The sequence below is a fragment of the Macaca nemestrina genome, chromosome 1 (genome assembly GCF_043159975.1).
Source record: "Macaca nemestrina isolate mMacNem1 chromosome 1, mMacNem.hap1, whole genome shotgun sequence".
Taxonomy (NCBI): Eukaryota; Metazoa; Chordata; class Mammalia; order Primates; family Cercopithecidae; genus Macaca; species Macaca nemestrina.
This window is the reverse complement of record NC_092125.1, coordinates 223,049,229-223,076,134: the sequence shown is the minus strand read 5'-3', so window position 1 is coordinate 223,076,134 and position 26,906 is coordinate 223,049,229. Positions and strand designations below refer to the sequence as shown.

The window sequence follows — 26,906 nt, the reverse complement described above, 5'->3', positions numbered from 1 at the left end:
GGTGATGGTGATAATCATGGTAGTGATGGTCATAGTGATGATGGTGCTGGTGATGGTGGTGATGGTGGTGGTGATGGTGGTGATGGTGGTGATGATGGTGATGATAGTGGTGATGATGGTGATGGTGATAATCATGGTAGTGATGGTCATAGTGATGATGGTGCTGGTGATGGTGGTGATGGTGGTGGTGATGGTGGTGATGATGGTGGTGATGGTGGTGATGATGGTGATGATGGTGGTGATGATGGTGATGGTGATAATCATGGTAGTGATGGTCATAGTGATGATGGTGCTGGTGATGGTGGTGATGGTGGTGGTGATGGTGGTGATGATAGTAATGATGGTGGTGATGGTGGTGATCATGATGGTGATGGTGATAATCATGGTAGTGATGGTCATAGTGATGATGGTGCTGGTGATGGTGGTGATGGTGGTGGTGATGGTGGTGATGGTGGTGATGATGGTGATGATGGTGGTGATGATGGTGATGGTGATAATCATGGTAGTGATGGTCATAGTGATGATGGTGCTGGTGATGGTGGTGATGGTGGTGGTGATGGTGGTGATGATGGTGGTGATGGTGGTGATGATGGTGATGATGGTGGTGATGATGGTGATGGTGATAATCATGGTAGTGATGGTCATAGTGATGATGGTGCTGGTGATGGTGGTGATGGTGGTGGTGATGGTGGTGATGATAGTAATGATGGTGGTGATGGTGGTGATCATGATGGTGATGGTGATAATCATGGTAGTGATGGTCATAGTGATGATGGTGCTGGTGATGGTGGTGATGGTGGTGGTGATGGTGGTGATGATAGTAATGATGGTGGTGATGGTGGTAATAATGATGGTGATGGTGATAATCATGGTAGTGATGGTCATAGTGATGATGGTGCTGGTGATGGTGGTAATCATCGTGGTGATGATGGTGGTAATAGTGATGTGATGATGGTGATTATGGTGTTGATGGTGGTGGTAATGATGGTGGTAGTGATGATGGTGGTGTTGGTGCTAGTGACAGTGATGATGGCAATAATAGTGATGGTGATTATGGTGGTGGTGATGTGGTGGTGGTGCTGGTGATGATGGTGATGGTAATGGTAACGATGATGGTGATGATGGCAGTGATGGGACTTCACAGGGTAGATGTGAGACTTTACTGAGTTAATGCATATAAAGGTCTTTACAGGGTGATCACTGCAGAGCACATGCCTAAAGGTGATAGCTCTTATAATAATAATAATTACTGTCATCCAGAGATGAAAGGACTTATCCAGGTACAGAGCAGCAGGACCAGTGGCGCAAACTCGCCGCCATCGTTTTCCAGGCCATCACAGAGCCAGAGTATTAGAGAAATTGAGTTAATGTTAGAATACACATGGCGCTGAATCAATAACGAACCCAATGTTGTGTTCCTATGCGGTTATGAGATGTATATCTGACTCCTACAGGCCTCAGGGCTTCATTGTGGACACGGCCTCCCACTGTCTAGGAGAGCTGGTGGAGAAACTGGGAGGTCTCCCCTGAATCCGCTTGACATGAGTATGGGATACTCACGTGCACTTTAAAAAAAATACGGGCCATGCAGATATGACTCACATACAGGCGTATTACTCATGCCTGTAATCCCAGCACTTTGGAAGGCCGAGGCCTTCCAAAGGCCACCTGAGGTCAGGAGTCCAAGACAAGCCTGGCCAACATGGTAAAACCCAATCTCTACTAAAAATACAAAAATTAGCCAGGTGTGGTGGTGGGCACCTGTAATCCCAGCTGCTTGGGAGGCTGAGGCAGGGGAATCGCTTGAACCTGGGAGGTGGAGGTTGCAGTGAGCCAAGATCGCACCACTGCACTCCAGCCTAGGTGACAGAGTGAGATTCAATAAATAAATAAATAAATAAATAAATAAATAAAACAAATAGGCCCCAGGTAGAAACTTGTTTACAAGTCACTTGACTCATAAAAGTAGAGTAAGGGTGGCCGGCGCGGTGGCTCATGGCTGTAATCCCAGCACTTTGAGAGGCCAAGGTGGCGGATCACCTGAGGTCAGGAGTTCGAGACCAGCCTAGCCGACATGGCAAAACCCTGTCTCTACTAAAAGTACAAAACTTAGCCGGGCATGGTGGCATGTACCTGTAATCCCAGCTACTCAGGAGGCTGAGGCCAGAGAATTGCTGGAACCCAGGAGGCAGAGGCTGCAGTGAGCTGAGATGGCGCCACTCTACTCCAGCTTAGGTGACAGAGCAAGACTCCATATCAAAAAATATATAGGGCCGGGCGCGGTGGCTCAAGCCTGTAATCCCAGCACTTTGGGAGGCCGAGATGGGCGGATCACGAGGTCAGGAGATCGAGAGACAATCCCGGCTAACACGGTGAAACCCCGTCTCTACTAAAAAATACAAAAAAATAGCCGGGCGAGGTGGCGGGCGCCTGTAGTCCCAGCTACTCGGGAGGCTGAGGCAGGAGAATGGCGTAAACCCGGGAGGCGGAGCTTGCAGTGAGCTGAGATCCGGCCACTGCACTCCAGCCTGGGTGACAGAGCAAGACTCCGTCTCAAAAAAAAAAAAAAAAAAACTAGAGAGAGAGTAGGGGCAAACTGGCTCAGCCATGGAATTCTGCAGCTCTGCTGACCGCTCCAGGCAGAGAGCACAGCCTGTGCCCAGACCAGAGGGGAGAGGCAGTGTGCAGTGTCATGGTCACCCCTGACCCCGGCCTCTGCCCATCCCACCCTGGTCTATTCTCAACACAGCAGCCACGAGGGATCTTAAAATGGAAATAAGATCATGTCAGCCTCTTCTCAGAACCTTCAATGACTGCCCACTACCCTTGGAATAAAATCCAAACACTTCCACAATTCATGTGGCCCTGAGCCAAGCTGGTCTTTTCTCTACCTCATGGCCTCTGCACATACTGTTCCCTCTGCCTGAAACACCATTCCCTACTCTTCATGTGGCTGGCTCTTCTTCATCTGCAGGTCTAAAATTAAATGTCACCTCCTCTGGGAGGTCCTCCCTGACCACCCCCACCCATTCTCTACCCTGGTCCTGTGTCTCTTTCCTTCCTGACTTGAATCACTGTTGGAAATTATGTTATCTAGTTGTTCATGAGATTTCTGTATACTTTTCCTACTCGAGTGAGGATGGGTGGAGATCAGGTTGTCTCTCACTGAGGCAAAGAGAAGCTCAGGAAGGGGAGGGGCTGTGTCTGCCTTGTTGACCACTCTATCCCCAGGGTCCTCCCATGGACCAGTGCCTATTGGCCAGCAACTGCTCAGTATCTGTCCAGCAAAGGGCTATGGCCGGAGCCTGGCCTGCCCTGAAGCTGGAGAATAAGAGAAGCCGTGACCCAGAGATTTGTCGTTTTCCCTTCTCCCCCTTGACACAAACTACAAGCTCCAGGAAAAGGCGTAAGTTGTGTCTAACTTGTTCACCATGGCACCCCCAATACCTTGCCCTGTGCGTGGCACCCACAGAGGCCTCTGCTAAATGCGGGTTAAGCACGTTTTCATCCCAAGTACTCCAGTACAGAAAACTGGAGTTTTCTGTAATCACACAAGAACAACAGTATTAAGTGAGATTGTTCATCCACAGGAAGTGGAATCTTGTTGGATGTAACCTATTTTCCCCAATAGAGCCCTGCCCAGAGTTGATAGAGAGCTTAAGTTAAATATATACTCCAAGCTGGGCGCAGTGGTGCACGTCTGTAGACTAAACTGCTCTGGAGGATGAGGCAGCAGGATGGCCTTTACCCAGCAATTTGAGGTTCTACTGTACAATGATCATGCCCGTCAATGCCACTGCACTCCAGCCTGGGCAACATAGCAAGACCCTGTCTCTGAAATACACACACACATGCACACACTCTAGACATGAATTATTTTACAACTGCAGAAATGGGAATATGAAATAATATTATCTCCTGGGCTAATTTGTCTCTCAATGGAGACATTTAAGCCACCAGGAAGAACACAAGGCACTGGGCCCTGGAGTTGGATGATCAGGGCTTAGACCCTGGATCAACCTATGTGACCTGGGGCAAGTCATTTAATCACTCCAAGACCCCATTTCTTCTTCTGCAAAATGGGCACATGTGCAGTAAATAATTAACCTGGGCCCAAAGAATTGACCCTTTGCCCCTCCTGGGTCAAAGCACCTGGGAAATAAATTCTAAGCCCTTGGAATGTTTTGCCTGTTAAGAGTGTCTTTGTGGTGGGTGCAGTGGCTCATGCCTGTAATCCCAGCATTTTGGGAGGCAGAAGTGGGCAGATCACTTGAGGTCAGGAGTTCAAGACCAGCCTGGCCAACATGGTGAAACCCTGTCTCTACTAAAAATACAAAAATTAGCCAGTTGTGGTTGCAAGTGCCTGAAGGCTGAGGCAGGAGAATCTCTTGAACCTGGGAGGTGAGATCACACCACTGCACTCCAGCCTGGACGGCACAGCAAGACTCTGTCGCAAAAAATTAAAAATAAAATAAAAATTAGAAAAAGACTAAAGCCAGTCACACGAGTAGTCAGCCATGGCTACGCAACTGACCGCCAGTAAAACCTCTGGATAGGAAGGCTCAGGAGCTCTTATCAGGTCGGCATACTCTGTGTGTACTGTCATTCATCGCTGCTGAGAGAAGCTGGCCCTGTCTGTACAACCCCACGGGGAAAGGGCACCCAGAAGCGGTGGCAGTGGCTGCTGCCATCACACTGGCTGCAGCAGGGAGGTGTGGCTGGGGCTGAACACTCCAGGGAGCCGGTGGGAGCCCCGCCCCTTCCGAGGCTGGGATCTCCTTGGGTGCCTCCACAGACTCCCAAACCGCAGCTGCAGACCCAGGCCTCCTGCTCTGTGGAGCAGGTGGGAGCCCCACCCTACTGGGCGGGGCTACAGCTGCCCAAACTGCAGCTGTGAATCAGAGCCTCCCTGTGCTCTTGGGGGAGGGCTAGGAGCAGGCAGGATCTGCCTTCCCGGGTGCAGCTGCGGCTGCCCTCCCAGGTGCAGGAGCTGGGTGTCTCTGCAGCCTGCACCCTCGGGGACCCCAGGAAGGACCCCCCACCAAGTCTCTGCAGGCTCAGGGCGTGTCTTCTCCTGCAGCCTGGTCTCTCTCCACTCCAGGGACCTGCTCAGATCTCTTAGAGGGGTTAGGGCCAAGCCTGTGGGCCATGAACGGCAGTGGGAGGCCGATTGATTCCTGGGTGGAAGGGGACAGGTCCCCAGTAGGGCCCCACTTGCGGGCCAGGGAGGGCCTGAAGGCTGCCGGCTGGGCTGCCAGTCCCTCAGACTGAGTAGGGACTCGTGGGGCCTCTTTCCGGCTGGCTCATGGCTGCCTGTGGACCAATCAGCACACACTTCCTCCCCTCTGAGGTCCACAAAAGCGCAGGGCACAGTAAAAGCCAGGCAGAGGACGGCCAGAGGAAGACGAGGGCAGAGAGACCATGGGATGAGTTGAGTACCCTCTCTGCTCAGAGCAGAGAGGGTGGGACGACCAGTGAGCAGAGAGAAGCTAACCGCTCTGCTGAGAACTGCAGAGACCTGCGGAGACGTCCGAATGACTTGCCTGCAGAGAGGAGCCACCCTCTCCAGGGCCTCCTTTCTGCTGAGAGCTGAACACTCGGTGGGAAGACCTGCCTACAGAGAGGAGCTAGCCACTCCTTTGAGCTGTTCTAACACTAAATAAAACTCTTCCCCTTCTTCATCCTTCACTTGTCTGCATTCCTCATTCTTCCTGGATGCAGGACAAGAACTCCAAGAACTCAGGCAAAGGTGCCAGTGGCCACAGAGGTTTCCCACCAGAAAAATCAACACCCCAGAGATCCCATAACAGAAGCTTGCCCCTGGGTCTCTCCTGTACTCTTCCCTTGGCTGACTTTAACCCATGGCATTTAACCACGAGCATCACAGCTTTTCTGAGCTCTATGGGTCCTTCTGGTAAACTATCAAACCTGAAGGTGGTATTGGGCACCCTTGAACTTGGAGTTGCTGTCAATAGTGAAGGTAGTGTTGGAGACTCCTGAACCTTGTAGCACAAAAATAGCCTCTCTCTCATTGATCTCAAGAAGGTGAAATGAGGGCCGAGCACGGTGGCTCACACCTGTATTCCCAGGCACTTTGGGAAGCCAAGGCGGGCAGATCACCGGAGGTCAGGAGTTCAAGATCAGCCTGGCCAACATGATGAAACCCTGTCTGTACTAAAAATATAAAAATTAGCTGGCTGTGCTGGTATGCGCCTGTAGTCCCAGCCACTCGGGAGGCTGAGGTGGGAGAATCGCTTGAACCTGGGGGGTGGAGGTTGCAGTGAGCTGAGATCACACCACTGCACTCTAGCCTGGGGGACAGAGTGAGACTCTGTCTGAGGGGAAAAAAAAAAAAAAAGGAGATGAAATGGGATGATGGCATGTGAAACCCTCAGCACAGGGCCAAGCCCAGAGTAAGTGCTCAGCAAAGACGTGTTACACCCACAGTGTCAACTGTTTGCAGGGTGGCTAAGTGCAGGGGCTCCGGAGGGTGAAATCCTGGCTCTGCTACTCATTGCTATGGGACCTTAGACAAGTCACTTACTCCTCTGGACTTCACGTCATCATCTAAAAGTCTTGTTAGAATGAGTTAATTAATAGACACAAATTCCCCCAAGACAGGCCCGGAACACCACACACACTCCCTGTCCTGGTTTTTATTACTGAAACAAGCACTGAGCTCTGAGTCAGAGGATGCCAGGCCCGGCCCTAAGTCTGGCCCCAGCCAGCCACATGAGCTCCAGCACTTGGCCTGCAGGAATGCCACTTCCTTCTTGAGAGAATGACAGCCCGAAATTCATGCTTTGGTGAAGGCTTTGGAAGGTTTTCTCGCTTCCAAAGCTGCCCAGTGTCACCCAGCAGGTTGGTTCTCAGTCTGCTCATTGGGGAAATGCCCAAAGCCTGATGCCAACCATAAAAGTGTGAGTGATTTACCTGTTAAAACTTCCGGTGCAGAGCTTGGCTTGTCCCTATCTGACCTGAAGGAGAGGCTCCATGGGAACACCGTGGGCTGAACACAGGCAAGACAGACGGCCCTGCGGGAGAGGAGGGAAGGGTGTGGGGAGCTGCACCGCCCAGCCGCTGCCTCATCTACCTTCATTCACTCAGTATATTTCTTTTGAGTGCCTACTATGCACAATGGCCAAGACACAAAAAACCAACCATAAGTAAAGAAATAGAAGAACAAAATAATCTCAGATAGTAATCAGGTTCAGAAGAAAATGAAACAGAGTGGTGAAATACAGAGAGCCTGAGAGGACCTCTGATGAGGTCAGTGTGAAGAGATCATTCTCAAAAAAGGCAACATATATTTTAGGCCGGGTGCGATGGCTCACACCTGTAATCCCAACACTTTGGGAGGCTGAGGCAGCAGGGGATAGCTTGAGCCCAGGAGTTCAAGATCAGCCTAGGCAACAGGGTGAAACACTGTCTCTACCAAAAATATAAAACATTAGCCGGGCATGGTGGCCCATGCCTGTAGTCCCAGCTGCTCAGGAGGCTGAGGTGGGAGGATCACCTCTGCCCAGGAAGTTGAGGCTATAGTGAGGAGTGATTGCACCACTGTACTCCAGCCTGGGTGACTGGAGTGAGACCCTGTCTCAAAAATATATACATATATATATATATATATATATATATATATATACACACACACACACACACACACATATATATATATATATATATATATTTTTTTTTTTTTTTGAGACAAAGTCTTGCTCTTATCCTCCAAGCTGGAGTGCAATGGCGCAATCTCGCTCACTGCAACCTCTGCCTCCCAGGTTCAAGTGATTCTCCTGCCTCAGCCTCCCGAGTAGCTGGGATTACAGGCGCCTGCCACCATGCCCGGCTAATTTTTGTATTTTTAATAGAGACAGGGTTTCACCATGTTGGCCAGATTTGTCTTGAACTCCTGACCTCAGGTGACCCGCCCGCCTCAGCCTCCCAAAGTGCTGGGATTACAGGTGTGAGCCACTATGCCTGGCCTCAAAAAGATTTTAAATGATGAATCTCATGCCTATAATCCCAGCTGTAGCTGTAATATCAGTTACTCGGGAGGCTGAGGCAGGAGAATTGCTTGAGCCCAGTAGGCGGAGATTGCAATGAGCTGAGATCACGCCACTGCACTCCAGCCTGGGTGACAGAGTGAGACTCCCTCTCCAATAAATAAACAAATAAATAAAATGATGAATCTGTATTAAAGATTTTATTAACCCATTATTAGTGAGGGAACCAGGCAGAGGTTACAACCAGTTCAAAGAAGAAAGAAAGATACATTTCTAGATGAGGAATGTTCAAATGAATTTGCAAATAGACACCAAACTGGCTTCTTCCACAGTGGGGAAGGGAAGCCAATGGAACCTCCCCTGAGGAAATTTATTTGCATGTCCATAGGCAGGAATCGGTTGCATTGCCATAGGTTCTCTACAACTTAGAGTACTATAAAATAGCACAAAGGTGATGAAAGGCTGGAGTTAGACAGCAGGAAGCCTCTTCTCCAAACAATGCTTAGTTTTCCATTGAAGACATCAGTAACCTTTAAAAATAATCTTTTTGTTTATTCCAAATTTCTCTTTTTGCCGGGCACTGTGGCTCACACCTGTAATCCCAGCACTTTGGGAGGCCGAGGTTGGTGGATCACCTGAGGTCAGGAGTTGAAAACCAACCTGGTCAACATGGCGAAACCTCATCTGTACTAAAAATACAAAAATTAGCCAGGCGTGATGGCACATGCCTGTAATCCCAGCTACTCAAGAGGCTGAGGCAGGAGAATTGCTTGAACCCAAGAGGTGGAGGTTGCAGTGAGCTGAGATCGCGCCACTGCACTCCAGCCTGGGTAACAAGAACAAAATTCCACAGTAAAAAAAAAAAAAAGAAAAAAGAAAAAAAAAATAGCCACCACGCCCGGCTAATTTTTTAGTATTTTTTTTGTAGAGATGGAGTTTCACCATGTTGCCCAGGCTAGTCTCAAACTCCTAAGCTCAAGCAATCCACCCACCTCGGTCTCCCAAAGTGCTGGGATTACAGGAGTAAGCCACTGCACCGAGCCCCCAAATTTCTTTATGTCAGGTAAAACATCACTGAGAGGTGACATTTGAACCAAGATGGTATATATGTCACGGAGTCCCACTGGGCATGGTGGCTTACGCCTATAATCCCAACACTTTGGGAGACTGAGGCAGGAGAATCACTTGAGCCCAGGAGTTTGAGACCAGCCTGGGCAACACAGCAAGACTCGATGTCTACAAAAAAATTTTAAAATTAACCTGGCGTGGTGGCACGCGCTGTGGTCCCAGTTACTCAGGAGGCTGAGGTGGGAGGATTGCTTGCACCTGGGAGGTCTAGGCTGTGAGCAATGATCATGCCAATGCACTCCAGCCTGGGTAACAAAGCGAGACCCTGTCTCAAAAAAAAAAAAAAAAAAGAGTCCCACGCAAAGACCCGGGGAAGGGCATTTCCCAGCAGAGGAAATAGTGCACAGGTGCAAACAGTCAGAAATGAGTTTGGTGTGTGTGTGTTTAAGGACTCAAAAGAAGGTCAGTGGAACTAGAGCCAGTGACAGAGGGGCTGCTGGTGGGCAAAAAGGAGAGGGGCAGGCAGGAGCCACGGCCAGGGGTGCAGGCTGGGGTTTTACCGTGAAAAATGATGGGAAGTTCTGCAGAACTCTAAGCAGAGAAGGGAGAGGATCTCCCTTTTTTTTCTTTTTTGAGACTGAGTCTCTCGCTCTGTCACCCAGGCTGGAGTACAGTGGCACAGTCTTAGCTCACTGCGATCTCTGCTTCTCAGGTTTAAGCGATTCTCGTGTCTCAGCCTCCTGAGTAGCTGGGATTACAGGCGTGTGCCACCACACGCCTGGCTAATTTTTGTATTCTTAGTAGAGTCGGGGGTTTCACCATGTTGGCCATGGCTGGTCTTGAACTCCTGGCCTCAAGTGATCCGCCCACTTCAGCCTCTCAAAATGCTGGGATTACAGGTGTGAGCCACTGCGCCTAGGGCAAGGATCTCACATTTTAAAAAGACTCTTTGGGCAGCTGAGACTCTAGTTATTTAAAATGACTACAGGCAAGAACCTAAACTTCCCACAAAGAAGTTTTCCTTAGAGGAGTTCAGGAAATAATCCTGAAGCCAGAAGCTGGAAAGAAAGAATGACAGGGAGAGATTGGCACAATGTGGAGCATTGAGAAAGCTCCTGCCTCTGGGAGGGAGTGAGGTTGGCTCAGCCACTCTTGGGAACTGGTAGAATCTACTAAAACTGAACATTCCTCCACCCTTTGACCCAGCACTTCCGCTCCAACGGCAAGGCGAGCACAAGTGCATCAGAGGATACGTGCAAGACTGTTCATAGCGGCGCTATTATTTCCTGTAACCTGGAAACCACCCAAATGCCTAGTTGTGGTAGAATGGACCCATTGTGGTCTATTACTCCAATGGAATACTGAACTGCAATGAAAAGAAATAAACTACTATTGGATGGGCACGATGGCTCATGCCTGTAATCCCAGCACTTTAGGAGGCTGAGGTGGGCAGATCACTTGAGGTCAGGGGTTTGAGACCAGCCTGGCCAACATGGCGAAACCCTATCTCTACTAAAAATAGAAAATTAGCCTGGTGTGGTGGCGCATGCCTGTAATCACAGCTACTCGGGAGGCTGAGGCAGAAGAATCACTTGAACCTGGGAGGTGGAGGTTGTGGTGAGCTGAGATGTCGCCATTACACTCCAGCCTGGGCAACAAGGGCAAAACTCCATCAGAGAGACAGAGAGAGAGAGAGAGAGGGAGAGAAAGAAAGAAAGGAAGGAAGAAAAGGAAAGGAAGGAAGGAAAGGAAGGAGGGAGGGAGGGAAGTAAGGAGGCAAGGAAGGAAGGAAGGAAGGAAGGAAGGAAGGAAGGAAGGAAGGAAGTTAAAGTTAAAAAAGAAATGTGAAAAGGCAGGAATGGGTGCTGCATTTCCTTCTAGGGCTGCCCTCATTGAGCCATTCGATTCCTGGGTGGGCAGAGGGCCAGGGCCTCAGGCCCAGCCCAGGGAGGCCAAATGCCAGGGCTCACGGTCTCCCTAGAGTGGGTTGGCAAAGAATGACAGGACTGGTTCCCCAGCCGGGAATCTAAGCTGAGCTTGCAGCCTTCAAGCTGGGAGGAGTTTGCGGCTGTCTGGCTGCCCCGCTTCATTCACTGAATTCAGAAGCGCCTGTGGGGAGCCTCTCTCATGGATAGCCGGGTACCCGCCCTGGGATCTGCTGCCTGGACACTGAGCCCGATGCGGGATTCCTCTCCCAGCAGCAGGGAGGCGCTATTATTACTTGATTAATTTGCAAAACAAAAACCTGGCTGGGGCAATTGAAGGAAGGTTCTCCCAGGGTGAGTAAATCTGAGACAGGACCAGAAGAATAAACTTGGGGAAGAGTAAAGTGGCTGACTCTGGCGTTGAGCCCCGGCCTTGCCGGGGATCCCGACTCTGCTGTTACGCAGGGAATGCTGCCCGGAATCCACCGGTGGCAGGTGGGGGATAGACGGCTCTCCCCTGCATCTGATGCCTGCTTCTATTCTCCTCCTTGAGAATCAATTGGGAGAAAGACGTGGGTGTGGGTTTTTCCCCCTTACTTCTCAGTCCAGCTGGGGCAGACTGGGGAGACATGATGCTCCATCCCCCAAGCCTGAGCCCCCTCATGAGGCATCCAAGAGAAGGCTATGGGTCCCCAGGACAGGGCCTGGACCTCCCCCTTGCTCACCCGGCCCCACAAAGCCCCACTCAGCTTCTCCACCGCCTTCATTGTCTACAGACTTCAACCTCACAAAACGCCAAACAAAAGCCCTGCAGTCCACGGCCCAAAGGCCACAAGCCAGCTATTGTGACATTCAAGCTGGCCTGGGAAGCTTCACTTCCCACTCTCAGGACGTTGTTTTTTTTTGTTTTTTTTTTTTTTCTGAGACGGAGTCTCGCTCTGTCGCCCAGGCTGGAGTGCAGTGGCCGGATCTCAGCTCACTGCAAGCTCCGCCTTCCGGGTTCACGCCATTCTCCTGCCTCAGCCTCCCAAGTAGCTGGGACGACAGGCGCCCGCCACCTCGCCCGGCTATTTTTTTGTATTTTTTTAGTAGAGACGGGGTTTCACCGTGTTAGCCAGGATGGTCTCGATCTCCTGACCTCGTGATCCACCCGTCTCGGCCTCCCAAAGTGCTGGGATTACAGGCTTGAGCCACCGCGCCTGGCCCTCAGGACGTTTTTTAAAGTATTTCTTAAAAATGCATCTCATCCCAGCACTTTGGGAGGCCGAGACGGGCGGATCACGAGGTCAGGAGATCGAGACCATCCTGGCTAATATGGTGAAACCCCGTCTCTACTAAAAATACAAAAAACTAGCCAGGCGAGGTGGTGGGCGCCTGTAGTCCCAGCTACTCAGGAGGCTGAGGCAGGAGAATGGCGTAAACCCGGGAGGCGGAGCTTGCAGTGAGCTGAGATCCGGCCACTGCACTCCAGCCTGGGCGACAAAGCGAGACTCCGTCTCAAAAAAAAAAAAAAAAAATACATCTCAGCTGGGGAAGGGAGGTAGCAATTCTGTTGCCAAGGAAAATGAGATTCTGGCCAGACGCAGTGACTCATGCCTGTTATCCCAACACTTTGGGAGGCCGAGACAGGAGGATGGATTGAACCCAGGAGTTCAAGACCAGCCTGGGCAACACAGTAAGACCCTGTCTCTACAAAAAAAAAAATTAAAAAATTAGCCAAGTGTGGTGGCACATGCCTGGGAGGCTAAAGTGGAATGATCACTTGAGCCCAGGAGTTAGAGATAACAGTGAAGTATGATTACGCCACTGCACTCCAGCCTGAGCAGCAGAGCAAGAACGTATCTCAGGAAGAAAGAGAGAGAGGGAGAGAAAGAGAGAAAGAGAAAAGAAAGGACGGAAAGGAAAGGAAGAGAGGGAAGGGAAAGGAAGGGAGGGGAGGGGAGGGGAGGGGAGGGGGGAGTGGAGAGGAGGGGGGAGGGGAGGGGAGGGGAGGGGAGGGGAGGGAAGGGAAGGGAAGGGAAGGGAAGGGGAGGGAAGGGAAGGGAAGGGAAGGGAAGGGAAGAGAAGGGAAGGGAAGGGAAGGGAAGGGAAGGGAAAATGAAATTTTCTCCTAATCCTTACATCGAATAACTAGCGACCACGACTCCTATCATTTGAAAACTCCTTGAAATCAAGCATCTCTTGGTCAGCTTGACCCCTAATTTGTTTTGTTTTAAGGACCCTCTAGAACAAGGAAGGCATGTTCTGTTTTCTCCCAACCTTCTGTAAATCCTTCCCAAGATGGAATGACTGGAATTCCAGAACCAGGGATGACTGGAGCATGAGAAAGGTGGGAGTGACTGTGGTCGGACCTCACCTAAGAAGGCCAGCCGTTCCCAAGGCATCCATGCCCCTGGGCCCATTGCCCACTTGGCCCCTCTTCCCTCTCAGATTCAAGGCTTCTGATTCTAGTGGAAGATAATTGGCTTCTTCAAGGAGTGTGGGCACACTAAGCATGCCACTGGCTTCTCCCGATTCCTGAATAAGGGACACTTACCAGGCAAGTGCCAGGGACCCCCACATCCTCAGGCCCGGCAGCTGTCTCCTGCCCTGGGAGAATTTAATCTGAAGCAGTTCCAAAGCACCTAAAGGAAACGTTGGCCCCTCCTCTTCCCCTCCAGTGCAGGTCTCAGGGGTCACTCAGGTGCCAGAAAACACAGGTGGGTGTCACACTCTCAGCTCCTCCCCTCAGCTCCTCCCCATCCCTCTGCATGGGTGAGATGAATTGCTTTAGCTGCGGGAGCTCAAAATAAGAATGCTGATCAGAAGGCTGAAGATGAATTGTTCTGCTGAGGCTGGAGCGAAGGCCCTCAGCTCCTGGGAGAAGCCTGTCTCTGTGCCCAAGGAAGGAAAGAAGCTGAGAAACTGAGCTTCACTGGAGGAACAGTCATGCTGTCTTGACGGGGCTTCCCAGAACCCTGCTCCAGGCCCCTCTTGGCAGAGTTCAAAAGGAGCTGAGGGGCCAGGCCTGGTGGCTCATGCCTGCAACCCCAACACTTTGGGAGGCAGAGGTGGGCAGATCACTCGAGGTCAGGAGTTCGAAACAAGCCAGGGGAACATGGCAAGACCCTGTCTCTACAAAAAATTTAAAAACTAGCTGGGCATGGTGGCACACACCTGTGGTCCTAGCTACTCAGGAGGCTGAGGTGGGAGGATTGCTTGAGCCCAGGAGGTTGAGGCTACAGTGAGCCGTGATTGTGCTACTGTACTCCAGCCTGGGCAACAGAACAAGACCCTGTCTCAAAAAAAAAAAAAGACCGGGCACAGTGGCTCATGCCCATAATCCCAGTGCTTTGGGAGGCTGAGGCAGGTGGATCACCTGATGTCAAGACTTCGAGACCAGCCTGGCCAACATGGTGAAACCTCATCTCTACTAAAACTACAAAACTAGCCAAGTGTGGGGGTGCATGCCTGTAATCCCAGCTACTTGGGAAGCTGAGGCAGGAGAATTGCTTGAATCCGGGAGGCGGAGGTTGCAGTGAGCCAAGATTGCACCATTGTACTGCAGCCTGGTTGACAAGAGCAAAACTCCATCTCAAAAAAAGAAAGACCAGGCGCAGTGACTCACGCCTGTAATCCCAGCACTTTGGGAGGCCGAACTGGGCAGATCACTAGGTCAGGAGTTTGAGACCAGCCTGGCCAACATGGTGAAACCCTCTCTCTACTAAAAACACAAAAATTACCTGGGCTTGATGGCGGGCGCCTGTAATGCCAGCTATTCGGGAGGCTGAGGCAGGAGAATCACTTGAACCCGGAAGGCGGAGGTTGCAGAGAGCTGAGATTGTACCATTGCACTCCTGCCTGGGCGATAGAGTAAGACTCCATCTCAAAAAACAAAAACAAAAACAAAACAAAACAAAAAACCGGAAGAGGAGATTAGGGCATGGACATATTCGGAGGAATGACCATGGGAGGATACAGGGAGAAGACGGCCAGCTGTGAGCCAGAGAGAGGCCTGCAGAGAAACCAGCCCCGCCTGCACCTTGATCTCAGACTCCTCGCCTCTAGAACTGTGAAGAAATCAATTGGTGTGTAAGCCCCAAGTCTGTGGTACTCTGTCATGGCAGCCCTCGCAAACAAATACCCCTGCAAAATGAAGATTTAGGACTAGATGGTTCCTAATATCCTCTGCAAGTGAAAAAAAAAAAAAAAAAGTCTTGATTTTAACTATTCCATTTTATCTGTGTGTATCCCTTTCTCCCCCTGCCCCAAATACTTGCCATTATTGAAAGTCGAGGAAGTTAGGCACAGTGGCTCATGCCTGTAATCCCAACACTTTGAGAGGCTGAGGCCAGCGGATCACCTGAGGTCAGGAGTTGGAGACCAGCCTGGCGAATATGGTGAAACCCCATCTCTACTAAAAATACAAAAATTAGCAGAGTGTGGTGGTGGGTGCCTGTAATCCCAGCTACTTGGGAGGCTGAGGCAAGAAAATCACTGGAACCCAGGAGGCGGAGGTTGCGGTGAGCCAAGATGGCATCACTGCATTCCAGCCTGGGTGATGAACGAAAAGCCATCTCAAAAAAAAAAACAAAAACAAAAAACCCAGAAACTAATTATCTCCCAGGTTTAGAGGCCAGAAGTCCAAAATCCAGGTGTCAGCAGGGCCACGATCTATCTAAAGACCCCAGGGGAAGGTCGTTCTCTGCCTCTTCCTAGCTTCTAGTGGCTGGTGGTGGTCCTGGGTGTCCTGGGCTTGTGGCTGTGTCACTCCCATCTCTGCCTCCATCACCCACACATGGTGTTCTCCCTGGGTGTCTCTGTCCACATTTTTCTCATTTATTTATTTATTTTTATTTATTTATTTTTTGAGAGAGAGTCTCACTCTGTCACCCAGGCTGGAGTGCAGGGGCTCTAACTGCTCAGATTACAGGCATGAGCCACCACGCCAGGCCCAAATTTTTCTCTTCTTATAAAGACTCTAATCACTGGATTAGGGGTCAGCCTAATCCAGTATGAACTCACCTAACTTGATTGCATCAGCAAAGACCCTGTTTCCAAATAAGATCATATTCTCACATATCTGGGATTTGGCTTTTTTTTTTCCCTTTGAGACAGGGTCCTATTCTGTCACCCAGGCATGAGTGCAGTGGTGCAATCATGGTTCACTGCAGCCTCGACCTCCTGGGTTCAAGCAATCCTCCTGTTTCAGCCTCCCAAGTAACTGAGAATACAGGCACACACCATCATACTTAGATGATTTTTAAATTTTTTTTAGAGACAAAAGAGACCAGAGGGGCCAGGTACAGTGGCTCATGCCTGTAATTCCAGCACATTGGGAGGCTGAGGTGGGCAGATCATTTGAAGTCAGGAGTTTGAGGCCAGCCTGGCCAACATAGTGAAACCCCATCTCTACTAAAAATACAAAAATTAGTCAGGCATCACGGCACATATCTCTAATTCTAGCTACTCGGGAGGCTGAGGCATGAGAATCGCTTGAACCCAAGAGGCGGAGGTTGCAGTGAGTCGAGATCACACCACCGCACTCCAGCCTGGGCGACAGAGCAAGATCCTGTCTCAAAAAACAAACAAATAAGAGAGAGAGACCTGAGGTCTCTGAGATGGGTTCTGTACAAAAGACACCACTATGTTGTCCAGGTTGGTCTCAAACTCCTCGGCTCAAGTGATTCTCCTGCCTCAGCCTTCCAAAGTGCTGAGATTACAGGTGTGAACCACTGCACCCGGCCTATTTCTTTTTTTTTTTTTTTTTTTTTTTTTTTTTTTGCGACAGAGTTTCACTCTGTCACCCAGCCTGGAGTGCAATGGTGCGATCTCTGCTCACTGCAACATCCGCCTCCTGGGTTCAAGCAATTCTCTGCCTCAGCCTCCCGAGTAGCTGGGACTACAGGCGCCCACTACCACAGCCGGCTAATTTTTTGTATTTTTAATAGAGATGGGGTTTCACCATCTTGGCCAGACTGATCTTAAACTCCTGACCTCGTGATCCACCCACCTCGGCCTCCCAAAGTGCTGGGATTACAGGCGTGAGCCACCGCGCCCGGCCCTGTTTCTCTTTTTAACTCATCTTTTTGTTGACCCACTTTTCCTTTAATCCCAAATCGCTCGGGATTTATCATGAGCTGCCTCAGAAGACATGGGGTTGTAAGTGGAGACTCAGTGTGGTGCATGGAAGCTGGTTGTCGCCAGGGTCTGTTCACGCTCAGGTGAAAGGCCCTCATCACACCAAACAGAAGCAGGCAGGAGCAGAACACACAGCTGGTGAATCCGTCACAGGCCCTGGAGGAGGCCCGCATGCCCTGGCCCACCTCATAAGGCCTCAAACAGGAACGCCAAAGCCAGGGCAAACATCACTGGTACACAGCTCACTCAGAGAACCTGCAAGGACCACCTCAGAGTTACTGTTTAAATCTTAAAAAGAGAAGAAGAAACAGGAATTGAAAAACAGGTTTTCTTTCCTATTCTGATACCCTAAACCCCATTCCTCCTACACACACACGCACACACCTATAAACATAGCCACAGACATCTCTACACACACACCCTGAAACCCACCTACACACACAACCCTATACAAAACTCTTAGCATATGTCCCACACACTCTTAGAAACGCACGCGCGTGCACACACACACGCAGTAGGGACTCCTGTCTTAGATAGTTTTAGAGGAAGCAATTTCATCACAGTCTTTCCAGTGGAAATCAAATTTCATTTCTCCATTTGGGAAAATCACATTTTCAAAATCTTTTTTTTTTGGGGGGGACAGAGTCTCGCTCTGTCGCCCAGGCTGGAGAGCAGTGGAGTGATCTTGGCTCACTGCAACCTCTGCCTCCCGGGTTTAAGTAATTCTCCTGCCTCAGCCTCCCGAGTAGCTGGGACCACAGGCGCACGTCACCACGCCTAGCTCATTTTTTTGTGTGTTTTTAGTAGAGACGGTGTTTCACCGTGTTAGCCAGGATGGTCTCAATCTCCTGACCTCGTGATTCGCCCACCTCAGCCTCCCAAAGTGCTGGGATTACAGGCATGAGCCACTGTGCCCGGCCAAGAATAGCTTTTATGCAATAGTTGGAAGCCGTGAGAATTGGCCAAGTCAGCCCCGGCACGGTTTTCCCCATGGTTTTCTTAGTAACACCTTCCTTCTCTTGCAAATACCCACTGAGCTGGTTTTTCAAAAGCAGAAACCACTGATTCACTCACTGGTCTCCTTTGATACTTAGAGGTTAATGATTAATAAAAATATACATATTGATTCCAATTGCCAAGCTTCCCAGGTCTTTTCATTGTGTCCATATTGGTGAGATCTGGCACCATTACTTACCACTTTTATGAGGAGGAAACCAATATTTAACCAAACCATTACCGCACTTGCTGAAGTTCCTCCTGATCAGTCAGTTACAAAACACACACAACAACTAGACACTTCTTTGCCTGAGAGGCAGAAGGTGAATGGGCAATGCACCCCGATGCTAAAACACGGTCTTTTTTTGCTCAGTTAGAATCATGAGACCCGGCGCGGTGTCTCATGCCTGTGATCCCAGCACTTTGGGAGGCCAGGGTGGGTGGATCACCCGAGATCAGGAGTTTGAGACCGGCCTGGCCAACATGGAGAAACCCCACCTCTACTAAAAATACAAAAATTAGCCAGACGTGGTGGTGGGTGCCTGTAATTCCAGCTACTCGGGAGGCAGAGGTTGCATTGAGCCAAGATCGTGCCACTGCACGCCAGCCTGGGCGACAGAGCAAGAGACCCTGTCTAAAAAAAAGAAAAAAAGAAAAAAAAAAAAAAAAGCAGCAGCATGATTCAGGCCAGGCATGGTGGCTCACACCTGGAATCCCAGCAGGATTTGTTGAGCCTAGTAGTTCAAGAGCAGCCTGGGCAATAAAGTGAGACCTCTGTCTCTACAAAACAAAATTTAAAAAACTCACCAAGCATAGAGTGCTAGGCTATGGTCCCAGCTATTGGAAAGGCTGACGTGGCTGAGGCAGGAGGATCACTTGATCCCAGGAGGTTGAGGCTGTAGTGAGCCATGATCATGCCACTGCACTCCAGCCTGGGCAACAAAGCAAGATCCTGTCTCAAAAAATAAATAAATAAATAAATAAACAATAAATAAACGGGCAGGGTGGCTGCAGTCCCAGCTACTTGGGAAGCTGAGGCGGGAGGATCACTTGAGCCTGTGAGGTTGAGGCTACAGTGAGCCATGATCATACCACTGAAATCCAGCCTGGGCAACAGAGTGAAATCCTGTCAAAAAAAAAAAAAAATGAAAAGAGAGAAAGAGAGGGAGAGAGAGAGAGAGAAAGGAAGGGGGGGAGGGAGGCAGGGAGGAAGGAAGGAGGGAAGGAAGGAAGGAAGGAAGGAAGGAAGGAAGGAAGGAAGGAAGGAAGGAAGGAAGGAAGGAAGGAAGGATGGCAGGCAGGCAGGCAGGCAAGAAGGAAGGAAAGATTTAATCCATTCTAGGAAGGAAGTTCCCTTCTCCTGGAATAGAATGAAAATCTTTGCCCGTCCTTGCCCTGGAAGGAGAGGAGCCAGGTTTTCTGCTGCTAAGAACTGCTATTAATGGGCTGGCCTCCTCTGAGTCAGCAGGGTGCTGAGCGCCTGACTTGAGCATCTCATGCAGAAGTTCTTACCTGGGGTCCACCCTCAAAGGTACATGCACGGAATTCATGGGGTGCTTGAAGTTGGATGAGGGGGTGGAAATTACATCTTTTTTTTTTTTTTTTTTTTTTTTTTTTGAGATGGAGTCTTGCTCAGTTGCCCAGGCTGGAGTGCAGTGGTGTGATCCCGGCTCACTGCAAGCTCCGCCCCCCGGGGTTCACATCATTCTCCTGCCTCAGCCACCATGCCTGGCTAATCTTTTTTTTTTTTTTTTTTTTTAGTAGAGACAGGGTTTCACCATGTTAGCCAGGATGATCTCGATCTCCTGACCTCGTGATCCGCCCGACTCGGCCTCCCAAAGTGCTGGGATTACAGGAAATTACATCTTTATTTTCAATAACTTCTACTTGAAATTTAGCATTTGTTTCCATTATGAACGTAGTCAACAAGTCATCGCATTGTTATGACTCTACGACTCTGTCCCCAACAGAAATCCCAGATATTTTCCTATCACATGACAGTTGTTATAGAGATCTCCAGATATCCCCAGATATTTCTCACTACTTTTGAATTAAGGCACTGACCCAACCTGCTGCCATTTGATGTCAAAGAAAAAAGTGCTTACAGTCAGGCGTGGTGGCTCACACCTGTAATCCCAGCACTTTAGGAGGCCAAGGCGGGTGGATCACCTGAGGTCAGGAGTTCCAGACCAGCCTGGCCAACATGGTGAAACCCTGTCTCTACTAAAAATACAAAAATTAGCTGGGCGTGGTGGCCCACGCCTGTAATCCCAGCTACTTGGGAGGCTGAGGCAGGAGAATCACTTGAACCCAGGAGGCGGAGGCTGCAGTGAGCAGAGATTGTGCCGCTGCACTCCAGCCTAAGCAACGGAGTGAGCCTCTGTCTCAAAAAAATAAAAATGAATAGGCCGGGCGCGGTGGCTCAAGCCTGTAATCCCAGCACTTTGGGAGGCCGAGACGGGCGGATCACGAGGTCAGGAGATTGAGACCATCCTGGCTAACACAGTGAAACCCCGTCTCTACTAAAAATACAAAAAAAACTAGCCGGGCGTGGTGGCGGGTGCCTGTAGTCCCAGCTACTTGGGAGGCTGAGGCCGGAGAATGGCGTAAACCCGGGAGGCGGAGCTTGCAGTGAGCTGAGATCTGGCCACTGCCCTCCAGCCTGGGTGACAGAGCGAGACTCCGTCTCAAAAAAAAAATAAAATAAAATAAAAATAAAAAAAATAAAAATGAATAAATAAATAAATAAAGTGCTTGCATCACCTGCTAAAAAAATTAAAACAAAAATAAAAAGTGCGGCCGGGCACGGTGGCTCACGCCTGTAATCCCAGCACTTTGGGAGGCCGAGGCGGGCAGATCACGAGGTCAGGAGATCGAGACCATCCTGGCTAACACGGTGAAACACTGTCTCTACTAAAAATACAAAAAAATTAGCCGGGCGTGGTGGCAGGCGCCTGTAGTCCTGGCTACTCGGGAGGCTGAGGCAGGAGAATGGCATGAACTCGGGATGCGGAGCTTGCAGTGAGCCGAGATCGTGCCACTGCACTCCAGCCTGGGCCACAGAGCGAGACTCCGCCTCATAAAAAAAATAAAAAATAAAAAAATAAAATAAAAAGTGCTAGACCAGGCACGGTGGCTCACACCTGTAATCCCAATAGCCTGGGTAACAGGAGAGAAACCTTGTCTCAAAAAATAAAAACAAAAAATAAAAAAGTGCTTGCATATGACATCATCAAAAATTTATTTAATATTTTCATACCCGAGTTTTCATATAATTTTTTTTCCGTACAAGCAGTTTTTGTGGATTTTTTTTTTTTTTTGAGACAAAGTTTCACTCTTGTTGCCCAGGCTGGAATGCAATGACGTGATCTTGGCTTACCACAACCTCCGCCTCTCGGGTTCAAGCGATTCTCCTGCCTCAGACTCCCGAGTAGCTGGGATTACAGGCATGTACCATCACGCCCAGCTAATTTTGTATTTTTAGTAGAAACAGGGTTTCTCTATGTTGGTCAGGCTGGTCTCAAACTCCCCGACCTCAGGTGATCTGCCCGCCTCGGCCTCCCAAAGTGCTGGGAGTACAGGCGTGAGCCACCACATCCGACCTGTTTCTTTTGTTTTCTTTTTGAGACAAGGTCTTGCTCTGTCACCCAGGCCGGAGTGAAGTGATCCGATCTTGGTTCATTGCAATCTTCAACTCCCAGGCTCAAGTGATCCTCCCTTTAGCCTCTAAAGTAGCTAGAACTACAGGTGCACACACCACACCTGGCTAATTTTTGTAGAAATGGGGTTTCACCATGTTTCCCATGCTGGTCTCAAACTCCTGAGCTCAAGTTATCCACCTGCCTCAATCTTCCAAAGCACTGAGATTACAGATGTGAGCCACCATGCCCGGCCTACAGGCACTTTTTAAAATTATTTTTAATTGTGGTAAAATACACACAACATAAAATTTACCATCTTAACCATTTTCAGTGTGGTGCTCAGTGGCATTAGGCACATTCACTTTCTTGTGCAACCCTCACCACCATCCATCTCCATGACTTTTTCCATCTTACAAAACTGAAACTCTGTCCCCAGTAAACAATAACTCCCCATTCCCTGATCTCTCCAGCCCCTGGCAACCATCATTCTCCTCTCTGTTTCTAGGAATTTGTTTTTTTGAAACAGAAAAACTCTAGCCTGTCATACAGCCTAGAGTGCAGTAGCATGATCTTGGCTCACCGCAACCTCTGCCTCCTGGATTCAAGCGATTCTCCTGCTTCAGCCTCCCAAGGAGCTGGGACTACAAGCACGCATCACCATGGCCAGCTAATTTTTTTTTTTTTTTTTTTGGTATTTTTAGGAGAGTCGGGGTTTTGCCATATTGGCCAGGCTGGTCTCGAACTCCTGACCTCAGATGATCCACCTCCCTTGGCCTCCCAAAATGCTGGGATTACAGGCATGAGCCACTGTGCACAACCAGAATTTGCTTCTTTTTCAAGGCTCATCTTCCATTGTTTGTATACACCACATTGCATTTAGCCTTCCATCTATCAACGGACACTTGAGTTGGATATAATTGGTTTTCTTAGTAATCCCATGTATTTTATCCTATCATTTAAAACTTTATTTTGAAAAGAGGTTCCTGGGCTTCACTAGCTCGTCAGAGGGGTCCTTGTGTAATACACAAAAGGTGAAGAACTCTGGTGAGATAGACTTTAGGAAATAGGCTCAGAGTTCAGGCACTTTTTTCTTTTTTTTGAGACGGAGTCTCACTCTGTCGCCCAGGCTGGAGCACAATGGCGCGATCTCAGCTCACTGCAACCTCCGCCTCCCGCATTCAAGTCATTCTCTTGTCTCAGCCTCCTGAGTAGCTGGGATTACAGGCATATGCCACCACGCCCGGTTAATTTTTGTTTGTATTTTTAGTAGAGATGGGGTTTCTCCATGTTGGCCAGGCTGATCTGGAATTCCTGACCTCAGGTGATCTGCCCGCCTCGGCTTCCCAAAGTGCTGGGATTTCAGGTGTGAGCCACCGCGCCCAGTCCAGAGTTCAGACACTTGCCCAGGGTCACCCAACTGGGATTTAAGACTGACTCAGTCAGACTCAGAGCCCACTGAACGGTATGCTTTTCCTTTCACTGCAAATGATTTAGACTCTGGCTTCTACGGGCATTTGGTTTTTTTTTTCAGATGGGTCCTCCAGAAGCATTGTGAAGGGAATGAAGATACCTCACATCCTAACACGGAAACCCAGGGGATGGATCAGTGTTTGCAGAGGAAGGTCCAGCCCTCTCTCTACTCCCATTCCTTGGGCAGCTCCCACCATGTCTGGGTCTTCCCTCTGCCTCTACTGAAGCCCCTAACGTGGACCCCAGGGCAACCGTGAGACCCAAGGGGACCCCTGAACACTAGAGGGTGGCAGCAGGACTCCTTTGTGCCCCCCAACAATGTACGTGGGCCTGCAGATCTGGAACAGTGGGGAGCATGTGCCTCGGTATGCACCACGCCCCCATCTGTGAACACGCAACTAGCTCACTCTCACCAGACAGCTGTAAGAGAGCAGGATTCCTGCACCCTGGATGGAGTCAGAGTGACGGTCACATACTTCACTCCCGAGAGAAACTTCTGGGCCTTGTAATTGCTCCAGTCTAGCAAAATGTCCCCCTGTACTGAGATCATTCATGGGTCATGGGAGACCCTCTGGAAAACATGGAAGCTCTCTGACATGACCACGTAATGATTCTTTTTCTCTTTCTCACGAGTGCAGATGGGTAAATAATAGTAGCTAATATTGACTAAGAACTTTTGACGTGCCAAACACATCAGAAAAAATTTATTTATGGCCGGGTGCAGTGGCTCACACCTGTAATCCCAGCACTTTGGGAGGCCGAGGCAGGTGGATCATCTGAGGTCAGGAGTTCGAGACCAGCCTGACCAACATGATGAAACCCCATTTCTACTAAAAATACACAAAAAAATTAGCCAGGCATGGTGGCAGGTGCCTGTAGTCCCAGCTACTTGGGAGGCTGAGGCAGGAGAATCACTTGAACCCAGCAGGTGGAGGTTGCAGCAAGCCAAGATTGTGCCACTGTATTCTAGCCTGGGCAACAAGAGTGAAATTCTGTCTCAAAAATAAATAAATAAATAAATAAATAAATAAATAAATACATAAAATTATTTACGTATTTTTATTATTGTCTCTTTAATTTTTTATCAAAGGTCCCTGTATTAGTCCGCTTTCATGCTGCTAATAAAGATATACCCAAGACTATGCAATTTACAAAAGAAAGAGGTTTAATGGACTTACGGTTCCACGTGGCTGGGGAGGCCTCACAATCACTGTGGAAGGTGAAAGGTGTGTCTCATATGGTGGCAGACAAAAGAAGAGAGCTTGTGCAGGGAAACTCCCCTTTTTAAAACCATTGTATCTCGTGAGACTTACTATCACAAGAACAGCATGGGAAGACCTGCCCCTATGATTCAATTACCTCCCACCAGGTCCCTCCCACAACATGTGGGAATTCAAGATGAGATTTGGGTGGGGACACAGCCAAACCATATCAGTCCCTTACTGGTCCTACTTCCATGAGTGGCCGTGACCAGGGAAAAAGGGAGAGGGACCAGTCGGCAAGGGGAGAGACCATTTCACAACATTCCATTCATACACAGACTAGTATCAAGTCACTACTGTGGCTACGAGTTGGGAGCACAGGTAGTAGGGGTGTTGTTAAAAAAAAAATACAGCCCCCTCCCCCAAACTGGGGTCCCTGGGGACACTTTAGTCTGCTTCAACACAAGAGGAAACAGAAGATCAAAATCGGTTTGGGGTTGGATGCAGTGGCTCGTGTCTATAATCCCAGCACATTGGGAAGTTGAAGTGGGAGGATCACTTCAGCCCAGGAGTTCGAGACCAGCCTGGGCAACAGAGAAAAACCCTGTCTCTACAAAAAGTAAAAAAATTAGCCAGGTGTGGTGACACGTAGTCTCAGCTACTTCAGAGGCAGAGGTGGGTGGATTGCTTGAGGCTGGGAGGTCAAGGCTGCAGTGAGCTGTGGTTGCACCACTGCACTCCAGCCTGGGCAACAGAGTTAGATTCTGTCTCAAAATTCAACAACAACAACAACAACAACCACAAAGTGGTTTGGGAAGGCCAGAAACATCAGGGACGGAGGCAGGAAGAAAATCCAGGTGCTGGGAAGGCCCTGGGGTGGCAGGCTGTTTGGAAGGGATTGCCTTCCCTGTGCTGGGATCCCCCGCAGCACTTCAGGTTTGGCAGGAAGGGGGCAGCCTGCAACCCCCAAGGGCAGGTCTGGGGCTGCCAGATGTTCCAGGCATGGGGCTGGAGGGGACTCACAAAGGTATGCCCTCCAGGGAGATGACAGCACCACTCCCAGCTTCTCTGCCTGGGTGCCACGGTCCTTGACCTCCTTGTAGCAGTTTGCTTGTTCATGCTTGATCCCTGTCGACTTCTTTTGTTTTTGTTTTTTTTTTGTTTTTTTGAGATGGAGTCTCGTTCTGTTGTCCAGGTTGGAGTGCAGTGGTGTGATCTCTGCTCATTGCAATCTCCACCTTCTGGGTTCAAGCAATTCTCTTGCCTCAGCCTCCCGACTAGCTAGGATTACAGGCACGTGCCACCACACCCAGCTAATTTTTGTATTTTTAGTAGAGACGGGGTTTCACCACGTTGGCCAGGCTGATCTTGAAGTCCTGACCTCAAGTGATCCACCCACCTTGACCTCCCAAAGTGCTGGGATTACAGGCGTGAGCCACCAGGTCTGGCCCCTGTCAGCTTCTTGATGGCATCCTTAGAGCTGGCATAGATCATTTTGCCCTTAAGGAGTGCAGACTCAGGGGCCCAGAAGATAAACACCAGGTCCTCTTTGCTCTCCTTGGTTTCATGAGTTCCATCACCTCAGAGGACATAGCAGCAGTCTTTGGCAGCATCTTGGCAAAGGTGGTATAGGGGTCGTCAACAGTCCAACCCATGTCATCCACCAGGGTCTCCTTGCCCTCCTCCAGGGCGATGTTCTTCTCACCCTCACTCAGGCAGAAGAGCAGCACCGTTTTCCTGCGCTTCTTCACCTCCTCTGGCGTGGAAGATTTGCCTACCATCATGTCAGTGAACACCTTGATGACACCATCAGAGATACCCACACCAGAGGCCATGTTTTCAGAAAAGAAAAGGAGATAGCAGCCAGGTGCCATGGCTCACGTCTGTAATCCCAGGTTTGGGAGGCCAAGGCAGGAGGATCACTTGAGCCCAGAAGTTTGAGATCAGCCCAGGCAATATGGCAAGACCTGGTCTCTACAAAAAATTTAAAAAAAAAAAAAATTAGTCTGGCATGGTGGCATGCACCTGTAGGCCCAGCAACTTGGGAGGCTGAGAGGGGAGGATTGCTTGAGTCCAGGAGATTGAGGCTGCAGTGAACCATGTTCACGCCACTGCACTCCAACCTGAGCAACAGAGTGAGCCTGTGTCTCAAAAACAACAGCCAAAAAAAAAAAAAAAAAAGAAAAGAAAAAAGAAAGAAAAGAAAAACGAAGGCTGGGCATGGTGGCTCACACCTGCAATCCCAGCACTTTAAGGGAGGCAGAGGTGGGTGGATCACTTGAGGTCAGGAGTTTGAGACCAGCCTGGCCAACATGGTGAAACCCCATCTCTACTAAAAATACAAAAATTAGCCTGGCGTGGTGGAACGTGTTTGTAATCTCAGCTACTCAGGAGTCTGAGGCATAAGAATTGGTTGAACCTGGGAGGCTGAGGTTGCAGTGAGCCAAGATTGCATCACTGGATTCCAGCCTGCACAAC

The 26,906-nt window shown here is 49.6% G+C and overlaps 1 protein-coding gene and 1 pseudogene across 1 annotated transcript in view; both read right to left on the bottom strand.

Moving 5' to 3' along the window:
• CIROZ (ciliated left-right organizer protein containing ZP-N domains) overlaps nt 1-13,624 on the bottom strand; it is a 39,479-nt gene extending 25,855 nt beyond the window's left edge. Inside the window, exons 1-2 of the mRNA XM_071100869.1 lie at nt 13,536-13,624; nt 6,934-7,034 (exon numbers count right to left, since the gene is read on the bottom strand). Of these exons, the coding sequence (XP_070956970.1) occupies nt 6,934-7,034; nt 13,536-13,561 (127 nt within the window). The 5' untranslated portion in view covers nt 13,562-13,624. The remainder of the gene's footprint in view (nt 1-6,933; nt 7,035-13,535) is intronic.
• Nucleotides 13,625-25,385: 11,761 nt separating this feature from the next.
• On the bottom strand, nt 25,386-26,460 carry LOC105473142 (cofilin-1-like; annotated as a pseudogene).
• Nucleotides 26,461-26,906: the final 446 nt, after the last annotated feature.